Source organism: Falco naumanni, chromosome 15, assembly GCF_017639655.2.
Source record: "Falco naumanni isolate bFalNau1 chromosome 15, bFalNau1.pat, whole genome shotgun sequence".
In the NCBI taxonomy this organism is placed as follows: domain Eukaryota; kingdom Metazoa; phylum Chordata; class Aves; order Falconiformes; family Falconidae; genus Falco; species Falco naumanni.
This window is the reverse complement of record NC_054068.1, coordinates 22,601,971-22,612,859: the sequence shown is the minus strand read 5'-3', so window position 1 is coordinate 22,612,859 and position 10,889 is coordinate 22,601,971. Positions and strand designations below refer to the sequence as shown.

The 10,889-nt window shown below is 50.8% G+C and overlaps 1 protein-coding gene across 1 annotated transcript in view; it reads right to left on the bottom strand.

Moving 5' to 3' along the window:
• Window positions 1-131: 131 nt before the first annotated feature.
• The window catches only part of ATP6V0D1 (ATPase H+ transporting V0 subunit d1), a 37,057-nt gene continuing 26,299 nt past the window's right edge, over window positions 132-10,889 (bottom strand). The window contains exons 4-8 of the mRNA XM_040615113.1: window positions 8,573-8,652; window positions 3,860-3,937; window positions 3,065-3,241; window positions 2,113-2,190; window positions 132-1,574 (exon numbers count right to left, since the gene is read on the bottom strand). Coding sequence (XP_040471047.1) covers window positions 1,413-1,574; window positions 2,113-2,190; window positions 3,065-3,241; window positions 3,860-3,937; window positions 8,573-8,652 — 575 coding nt within the window. The 3' untranslated portion in view covers window positions 132-1,412. The remainder of the gene's footprint in view (window positions 1,575-2,112; window positions 2,191-3,064; window positions 3,242-3,859; window positions 3,938-8,572; window positions 8,653-10,889) is intronic.

Genomic DNA, 10,889 nt, shown 5'->3' with positions numbered 1-10,889 from the left:
TAGAAACAAGTGGTCCCAAGTCATGCAGGAGCCACACCAGCACACACACAGCCCCCCGATACCATATTCCCTGCGCTAATGGCTCTTAGGGATGTGGGAACAGGTGCCCAAGTAAGCAGGGAAGAGCATGGTGCAGTAGGCAGATATTTATTGGTGTAGAGAGAAGGGGATCACAGGATAACAAACACTGCAGAGGTGACCACAGCACAAGCTGGGACAGAGCTGCTCTCCATCGATCCCTCCCAGCAGCAGCAGCACTGAGCATGCGTTTCCCACCAGTGAGGCTTCTTTGCTACCACACTACTGCAGGGCATCTCCCAGACCTTGAGAGCAAGTGGAGCTAGCCTGGCTGCAGAGCAGCAAGGAACAGGGCTGCCACCCCATGCCCAGGGCTTAGCTCTCACCCCCTAACCCCAGAGGGGCACGGCCTGGGGCACCCCTCTGCCAGCAGCTGCCCTCTGCACACCTCAGGGTGACCAAGCAGAGCCAGACCCAAGGGCTGCTCTTCCCAACAGCCAGCTGTGCCCACGCGGCTCCGCAGCAGTGCCAGCTTGGACACCCTGCACCAGCCTTGATGTCTGCTCTGGGGTGGTGCAGGGGTCCAGCACCTTCCACAGAGCACAGGACGTTCCTGCCTCTTGCACGGTTGTGACTGTAAACCCCCAAGCTGTGGGTCTTCAGGGGAGGAAGGAGCTCAGCCAGCTTATGGAGCCGTTTCAAGCTGCAAGGCAGGAGGGAGCCTGAGAGCTGCTTCTAAGGACATGGGGAGGCTGTGCTAGTGCAAATGCTGCCAGAGCAGGGAAGAGTGTGCTCCACACACACTCTGGCTCTGCCCTCATGTTCCCACAGGCTCCGTCCCTGTCCCAGCCAGGGCTGCCCAGTCTCTCCCACGTCAGGGTTAGCTACAGAGAGATGCAGGGATTGCACAGCAGCATGGGCTACACTACAAATGATAGTCAAACTAAATCTCACAGGAACAACACTGACGAGGAGGTGTGCAGAGCACTGACAGAGAGGATCCCCCAGCCATGGCAGACCTGACGTGTTCCTCTGCAGTGCTGGAAACACCTCGCAGGCAGCAACCCCCCAGCTGGTGCTTGCTCTACGAGCATAAGCGCATACAGCAGATTAGTACAGTAACACGGGGACTATTAGATACACAACAGGAGGTGTTCCTCCTGATACACAGGGCCAAGCCTGTGCCGCTGGTCCCTCCAGATGCCTCACAGTACACACAACTCAAACTTCAGCTTGTGAATAATTTAACTAGCAACTGTACAATTTCCTCATCTGAGCCAGTTCCACAGATGGGACATCCCTGGAGTCTGGAGAAGGGATAACTCAGGGAGTTAGTTAGATAGGGGTCCCTCCAGACTCCAGGGGCAGGAAGGTCAGACAGGAACAGAGCAGGGTTAGAAGATAGGAATGTAGTTGTCAATCTTGGTCCTGTGCCGCTGGGCAATGCACTCTGCGATCCACACAATGTTGCGGCATTCCTGCTCCTTCAGCTTCACAAAGGCATAGAAGACTCCAAAGTGGAACTGGTTGAGGAAGGCCAGCTTATTCAGCTTCACCTAGGGAAAGCCCAGAGGAGGACATGTCACTTGTCCACCTCAGATGGGAGGAGCTGGCCAAGTGTGTGGCCTGAAGCAGTGTGGGAGGTCCCATGACTTCCCCAGCAGGCTGGAAGGCCCAGCACAGGTATTCTGTCTGCTCTGCAGGTCCTTGGGACAGCTCTAACCTACAGCACATGGCTGAGGACAGGCTCTAACATTTGAAGGAGGAAATATTTATACCCTCAGGTACTCTGAAAATCCTTCTTTCCCATGTAATTACACTCTGGTTTTGCTACCAACGGACCAGATACCCACCAGCAGCCCCAGACTTGTCTCTTACACTGCTCTAATCTGCCTGGGTGAGAATATGGAATGATCACCATGCTGGGCCCCCCTTCACTCGCTGGAGCAAAGGGCTGGCATCCTCTTCCTTCCCCCAAACCCTGTTCATCCACAGCACTGCTGACAGGGCGGCAGACAAGCTTGCTGCTATACCTGGAGCTCTGCAAATGGCACAGGGAGGTACAGGCAGAGAAGCGTCTCGGGGCTCACTCACCTCATGCTCAAAGAACCTGTCTTCAAGGGTCTTGTCTCCAGGATTGCTACCAGCCCCTTCAAACAGCAGCTTGTACTCCTGCAGGAAGATGTTACAAAAGGATATACCCAAACCTCAAAGCCCTCCAAGCTCAGCAGCGTTTGGGGACTCCGTGTCAAACAGACACCCCAGCCACCACATCAGGTCAGCAGAAAACACAGAAAAGCCAAGAGTCTGCCCCATGCACACATGAACATTGCCAATGGAATACTGCTGAGGCTGCACTGCACACACACTGACTGAAGGCAATCCCCAGGAAGGCAGAGAAAGCCTTTATTTCATCTGTGAGCTTGTCCAGGCAGAGATCCTACCACCGCTCTGAAACTGTATTGTTGCTTTGAGCCTGCAGGGAAGATGCAGCAGGTACAGACCTCTCCAAGTCAAAACTGGAGTGTTTGGGCCAGGCCCCTGTGCCCACAAACACTGGCACATGCGCTGGCTGCTTCAGTAAGGCAACACTGAGCTGACTCCAAACAGGTCCCCAGCCATGCACAAGGGCAGCTTAAGGAACCCAGACATATCCAACCATGTCCTCCCAGGTCAGTGCCGCCCCTGTGGACTGAACCAGAGCTCAGAACAAACCACTAAGGGCTGGAGATGCAGCACACCACTTCTCGCTGAAGATGTGTTTCCAAGCCCAACCAGCCAAAGACAGACTGTCATTGCTGCCTGTCCCCACAACCCGGGATGGGATGCAGGGCACACATCTCCCTATCACTACTGCAATGACAGCCGTGACTAACAAGCGAATGGCATCTTGGCCAAGCAGAGCGCAGGTCCAACAGTAGCAGCAGAAGACCAGCACCCCTCTCCCCAGGCTGTCAATCCACAGGTTTTCCCAGACCCCCAAGAAGCTCTGATCCAGAGCAGGTCCTTGCACCAGTCCCCACAGCCCTCACCCCAAAGCACTCACAGGGTAGTAGTCAGCAACGTTTTTGACTTGTTCGTAGTCATCTGCTCTGGCCAGCTGAGCCAGGCCCTCAGGGTAGAGCTTGCCACAGTGTGGGAACAGCTTTGCTCGGTCCTCCTTGGACAGCTCAGTACCAAATGAGTTGATGGTGATAATGAAGGCCCTCCGGTCAGCTTCAAACTGTGGGAGAAGAGCAGTTCACCTTGGGATGCAGCACCTTTGTCAGAGGCCAGCAGGTACCAACACTGCTCTGAGTAGAGCCACATCAGAAGGCAGCATGAGCAAGCTGCCTGGGACGCAAACAACTATCCAGTGTTCAGCCAGGGCAGGCTACACATGCAGGTCCCAGTATGCCCAGTAGCTGACGCCCAGGAAGCAGTCAGGTGAGGAAATCCCCATCCCAGGCACAAGCCAAATCACAGAGCAGAACCCTGTGCAGGTCAAGGAGTCTCTCTCACCTACTGGCCCCATCCCACAGCTAGCCTTGGCACGGAGACAGGCCATGCACTGAACAGCTCTGGTTGTTCTCCTGCTTGTTATCTATGTGAGAGGATGAAGATGTTGCCACGAAGGCGACAGATGTGTCGGCACCTGGCAAGATCAGGACTGGGGAACCAAACCTGTTCAAAGTCATGTGCAGGCAGTGCTTTCCTAGGCCCCCAGTAAACAGGCAGAGCACACATAGGGTTGCTGAAGAATATCTTGAGAGTCCTTAATGCTGGCAGGCAAGCTGGGTCTGAGCACAGAGCAATGAATATCACTGCAATACTGCCCAGCTACAGGGGTTTCCAGACCTACCTCCAGTATTGGGCACATGGCATCTGCTGTGGTACCTCCCAGCACCTTGCAGAACTTGTAGAAGGACTCCAGGTAAGCCTGGAAGAGAGAGGGCAGATGAGCACTCTTCTACACAGCTTCACCTATTGCCCCACAGGGCCATTCAGCAGAGGACAGACAGCAAGCAGAGATGCTCCCAGACACTTTGTAACACAGTACAGGCATTCTCACCCCATATGAACTTGGATGCCAAGCCCACACAAGGGACAGCACTTCCCCAGGGGCTGGAGACATGAAAGGTTGTGGTTGGGTTTAAGTGACTGCAGGAGCTTACAGCAGGCAAGATCCCCAGGCAGCAAGGTTAAAGTCTATTTTGCTCCTTTGTGTCATCTAACTCAAACGGATTTACTGAAGTCTCATGTGGTTTCTTGACCCTGCTCTGGCCTCCACAAACATGCCAAGCCACACAACTATAGCTGCAAGACCTACACTCAGAAAGCACGGCTGTGTAAGCAGAAGCAAGAGATGAGACAGGACATCTGTGAAGGGAACTAGCCATTCTCTGTAATTCTCTTTTCACACTGCAACCGCTTGGTCTCCATCCCAACCAGAGCACTGGAGAAAACATACAAGGCTAGGCACAGTTACACTGCCTCCAGGAAATGTAATCCTTTGTGGAGATGTACTGTAATCCAGCTGGAAGATGACTGTATCTCCCAGGGGGAGCCTATGAAAGCTGTGCACGGCAAAAAGTGCTGTTCAGCAAAAACTTTCTCAGAAGAAGTCATCATGTGATAAAACACCTCCTTGGACAGAGCGCTGCAACCAGAATCACTTAAAAGCAAAGGAGTAAAATGATGCTGAGACATCACAAATTGCTGCTTTGTCACAACTCCAGGACTGAAGACAGACCAAGAACGCCCGTGTTGGACACCCTCAGCCTCTGCACTAGGAAAGCACCTGCATTACTGCGTTCTGTAAATATTTGTTACCACAAAGTGCAAGAGGACACGGCTGGGTGAGCGTAACACATCAAAGAAACACAGTCTCCAGCACTTGCCACTCCTCAAACACAGAAAAGCACAGAGCATCGGTCTGCAGAGCTACCACAAGAACAAGGACACCGAGAGCAGCCTTTGCTTGAGGCTGACAGAAGAGGGAACCTGGACAAGAGGGTCAGTCACTGCCTCTGCTCTTCTCAGAGTTCATGCACAAAACTAAGACTTCAGAAGCAAAAATAGGTGAACTCAAACATCCAGCACTGACTGAGGATCCAGCACCGCAGGCACCATGAAAACACAAAACTGGGTACCTGCCCCTATGAGACACTCTGCAGATGACAGCAATTTATAGAAACTCTCCAGTGTCCCAAAACCCTTATCCCAGAAATGGTGGTGTCTTTACATATAACATTCCTTAATGGACTTTTACTTTCATGAACCCGCACATTTACCCCCTGCCTCCTGCTAGCCTCATTTGTCTGTCACGACCAGCCTAAAGGGAGACCTCTGGCCTGTCCATCTGCATTAACTTTTCCAACACTACCTGCAGTTACCACCACAGCTCAGATTCACTCCTCTTCCAGGTGAGGAATTTTGGTGGTTGGATCCTGGCTGAATGCCATGTGTTCACCAAAACTGCTCTATCACTCCCCTCCTCAACTGGACATCGGAAAGAAAATATAACAAAAGGCTTGTGCGTCAAGATAAGGACAGGGAGATCACTCAGCAATTACCGTCACTGGCAAAACAGACTTGACTTGGGGAAAATTGGTTTAATTTATTACCATTCACGTCAGAAAAACACTTCCCCCCACCCCTCCCTTATTGCTGGGCTTAACTTAATTCCCCATTTCTCTACCTCTTCCCCTCGAGCAGCACAGAACAGGGAATGGGGGTTACAGTCAGTCCATCACACATTGTCTCCGCCACTCCTGCCGCACACTCTTCCCCTGCTCCAGCGTGGCGTCAAGCTGCTTCAGCCTGGCCTCTTCTGGCCACAGGTTCACAAGTCCTGCCAGCAAACCTGGGCTCTCCACGGGGTCACAGCCTCCTTGGGGCACATCCACCTGCTCCAGCATGGGGACCTCTGTGGGCTGCGGGGGGACAGCCTGCCTTGCCATGGGCTTCACCATGGGCTGCAGGAGAATTTCTGCTCTGGTGCCTGGAGCACCTCCTCCCCCTCCTTCTTCACTGACTTTGGTGTCTGCAGGGCTGTTGTTCTCACATAATCTCACTCCTCTCTCTCACTGGTACAGATTTTGTTGGGGGGGGGGGGGGCGGGCGGTTGTTTTGTTTTTTTTCCTTCTTAATATGCAATCACAGAGGTGCTGCCACTGTCACTGACTAGCTCAGCTTTGGCCAGCAGCAGGTCTATCTTGGAGCCGGCTGGCATGGGCTCCATTGGTCATGGGGGAAGCTTCTAGTATCTTCTCACAGATGCCACCTCTGTAGCCCCCCACTACTAAAACCTTGCCGTGCAAACCCACCACAGGAACCCTAACTTTTTTGTAGTTTCCCATACAGAAATCATTGTACCCAAACCTTTAAACATGTCCTCCTTAGCTGCTTTGCCTGTTCTGCTGTTCATATTCAGAGAGGAGAGGAATGAGACAGTATTAGGACAAACGCACTACAGATATATACAGTACAGTGATATTTGTGCAGTTCTCTCCTACTGCCAGGAACAGAGGACCTTGTAGAGACACACTTGCTTAGGTCAAGATTTCATTCAGTAGTAGAAAGGAACAAGGAGACCCTCGCTGTAAAGGCAGAATTAGGATTGCTTCCTTGCCTCTCCCATACATCACATTTATCCACATTGATTTGTCCAGTCAAAGCTCCTTCAGCTGATTCCCACAAGACAGTGACCAGCAACGGCCAACAGTCAGCCAGCTTCACTTCAACATTATCTGCTGAAGATGTGGAAAAAAAGGGAGTAAGCGAAGAAGATGATAATGCCAGCCCGCCTCCATTGCAGGACTCCACTGCTGACTGCCCTCTACACCAAGAGCTGACCACTTACTTTCAATTAATCTCTGCTCCCCATCTTAACCATACTTCCATTTGAGAACCTTCTCACTTGTTATTGCTAACAAGAAACCTTTGTAATTGCTTTCCTCCTACGAATCCCACTCAAACCTTCTGTCTACATGCTCAGATTCCTTCAAAAAACCTCCAGTAGGTCTGGGAGGCAGCACTTCCCATGCGAACTCCTCCCGGACACAGGCACCTATCCCAGGCACCTGCCTGCTGTGTTCCTCAGAGCAGCTCTGTGCAGATTTCAGACCTGATTTTACTTCCTTCATTTGCCTATGCAGACCATTTGCATTATATTATACATTTTCCAGTCCCTGGGGAGAGAAGTGCCTTCAAGTGAGAGCCTGTAAGTGGCAGTTACTTTTTCCACCCTTGGATCCCAGTGATTTGTTACTGACAGAGCCCCTATGTTCCCTGGGGGCTGCTCGTTAGCAAAAGCCAGTCCCAGCACACACCAAGGAACACCAGGCATCTACATTTCAGTTTGGGGGTAAGAAGAGTAGAATGCAAAGCAGAATCAGGCCTCAAAAGGAGACGGGAAAGGATGTGGCAGCTGGGAAGCAAGGAGACACCCTACACCCCATTTGCCCTGTGCTCACTCTGCTCCCTGCCTTCCCCCACCTGCCTTGTCTCAACAGAGGTCTGCACCCTGCAAGGGTGCAGGTATTTATGCATACAGGCACACCTCCCCCCGTTACAGCAAAAGACCAGTACATGCCAGAGGCCACACGCAGCTGGGCATGACTGCCAACTCACAGCTCCTTCTCTCCTCCCTTTGTCTTCTTCCCTTCACACCTGACTTGTTCTCTGCCTCTCCAAACAGGCCACGGTTTCCTTGGGAAGCAGAGGTCACATCAACTGCAGGCTGGCTGTGACCAGCCAAAACAGGGTTGGCAGATACAATCTGTATCCCACCCCTAATCCGGAGAGTCGAGATGGAGCGATAGCCACAGCCTGCACATAAACACATGCTTTGATACTGCCAGCTAAAACCAGACAGGGCCTGCAGAGGAGATGACGGCTCCCCATGCAGGCTCAGGACAGGTTGATCCTTAGCCCCTCCACATCCCTGTGCCGGTAACTCTCCCCAGCCTGCAGGACTCCTCCAGCCTGGCTGCACCTTTCACACTGCTCTACCAAGAGCATCTAACGCCAACCACAGCCACTGAGGGCTTGAGCAGACTATTGGAGCTTCTTCTGAAAGAGCTCAAGACAGAGAGCCAAGCCCTCTGAAGTCCTTCAATCAAGCTTAAGATCTGAATGCAGTTAACTACACATCTAAATTCGTGTGATTAAAAGGAACAGCCTTCTCCTGCCTGTCTGGGGCCTGAGGAAATTTATTCAAAGGCATAACCTCTGAAAATCTCTTGCACAGACTCTTGACACCTCCAAGAAAACCATACTCTGCCTAGCTCTGGTGCCCTGACTGCAGAGCCGAGTGATCAGATGTCACGACCCTCCAAGAACACTATCTTTACTTTCCAATGTATACAACTAGTTCTTGGTCACATTTACTCTACCACCACTCCAGGGAAGAAAAAAAAAAGATAAAGAAAGCACAATTATTTTTTTAAGTCTACACCAAGAAGAAAATACCCTTTCATCTTTGGTTGAAGAAAGCCAGCCTAGGTTGAAGGTCCTGACCCAAAACAGAGCTGTAGTTAACATCTCCTTCCCTTCCCAGAGACTCGCTTACCTTATACAGTGTGTTTCGAATTATTTCAATGTTCATTTCATCCAGGTCCTGTTCAGATATGCAGTCTTGGAAGAAAGCAGCTGAAACAGAGCCACAGAGTTAGCATTGCCCTAACCAGACCCATGCCCAGCAATTTCCAGGGTCCTCAACAATACCAGGCAGAAGCACACCCTATGTTGAACTTCTCTCTTCTAGGCCTAGCCCTTATCTTCAGCAGCCACCAAACTGCCATGACTCAAAACCTCAGGCTCCAGCATGGTTCCCCAAGCCACAATCATTCTGGGGGCTTTCACATGAAAATCTTTGTTCACCCCTTAGTCCTATGGTTTGGTTAACAACCTAGTCTTGGCAGAAATTCTCAGCTCTAGCCCCCAGCATCAGTGCCAGAGCAGCCTGTATTTAAAAATAAGCGAAACCCAAACTGTTCCCAGATGCAGGCCTACATGGTACAGCATGGCGGCAGCACTTAAGCATTTGTGAGACAGCAGCTAGTGAGTCCTGAGAAAGCCAGTGCCTCTCCCTCCTCCTCCAATATCTCAGTTGGATTAAGGAGGCATGGGGATGACACAGCTCCTCCAGCCCATGATACTCTGTGACTGGAGTCAAGAGCCATTTCCCTTGGTCAGGTCTATCAGTCCCATTTTCCACTTCTTCTAAGGACTTCTATTTCTCTAGTTGGAGGTAAGTAACAGGAGACAGAATGAAGTAGTCTTTTTTGATAGGATGCCCAGCCCTCTGTACTTTGCCAGAGTATCTCTGGGAGGGAGTCTGAGAAATTTTTGCCACCTAAAGAACACAGATTTCAAACCTAACACAGGGTATTGCAAGCTGCAGATAAACACAAGTCTTGTACATCTACTGTAACATAAGGCTGTCGTACCACTCGATTGTTAGAAAAAGCACAATAAAACCCATTGACAGGACTTTTATGACTTTTTCAACTCTCACTCAGCAACCAACTTTGCTGAATTTGCTACATAGAGAAATACGATCTTTCTCAGCTTACGCAGTCCAGCTGCGGGTAAAGGACACTGCACTCACGCTGAGAACTGACCAGTGCTCTCCTTTGTGCAACAAACCATGTACAATGTAGGCTCCCACCTTTGGCATGCACCACTTTTACAGCACAAGCTCCCTGGCATGGGCAGCAGCCACACTGTGCGTGTCCTGAATAGGGGTTAACCCCCCCCCCCCCAAGGGTTTCTTTGCAACGGCATCAGAGACCAATGCCACGTAGCCAGAGAAGCACTGCTCCCTATGGTTGGCAAAAACGAAAACAGAGTGTGCCAGGACTGGTTTTCACTGCAGGACTCACTGGCTAGCCTAGATAGCTAAGCAGTGGCTACTTCAGAGTAGCAGAGGAATGAGAACACAGCTATTTCAGCCTAATTTGGGATATTGGAGGGCCAAGAACTAACAGCAAGTCTTATTTTGCCCTGCTAACCTATGAAAGCCATTTGGGGTTAGGCATTCCTACCAAGCCACGTAGCTACTCAAGTACTTTTAGGAGATAGAGCTGCTGTTTCTTTGCGTGTGGTCACTGGAAAGCATGCAAGTTAAACAACTGGAGCCTACATGCCTGCTTGTTTAGGCAACACAGCTACTCCCCACGTTCTCCTGCTGAAGAAATGCCACACTAGATGGTACACAGCCTCAAGGGTATGGCCAGGGCAAAGGTCTGAAGAAGTCAGCCTAGCCAGGGCAGAAGCAGGCAAAACTGACTCATGTACAAGTACATGAACACAAGAGGCAAAGACCCTCAGCTGCCAGCCATGTTCTCCAGAACCACCTCACCACTGTAACAGGACATTTTCACTCCATACACAGGCTAGAAGCTCTAAGGTCTCTAAGAGCAAGTATCTTTGAAACACTCCGTTCTCTCTTATTCCCCAAATGGGAAGGTTCCTGCTTATGTATGAGGAGGATTTTCTTCCCACACATCACCCCTACAGCAGACTCAGCTCAGCTGTGTGCAGAGCCTCTGTTCTCCTGCTGCGTTGTTGCCCTACCTTGCATCCTGGATCTCTTGAGACTTGTTTTCCCTCCTTTGCTGGGTTCTAACTGGCAAGTCATTTTTCCATGACGACTGCTCCACTTGCCCCATTATCACACAGAGCATTTGCAAAAGCACTTTCCATTCCAAACCCAACTATTTCTATCAAATACAATATAATGATTTAAGAGTGTTTTGTTCTTTCTAGCAACCCCAAAAGAATGATTAATCACTGACTCAGGCATACCTCATTATGTTTTTGCCCACAGTGGCTAAACTAGCAAGTCATCTGTGACTACCTCTCCTACTACTGCAAAAAGACAT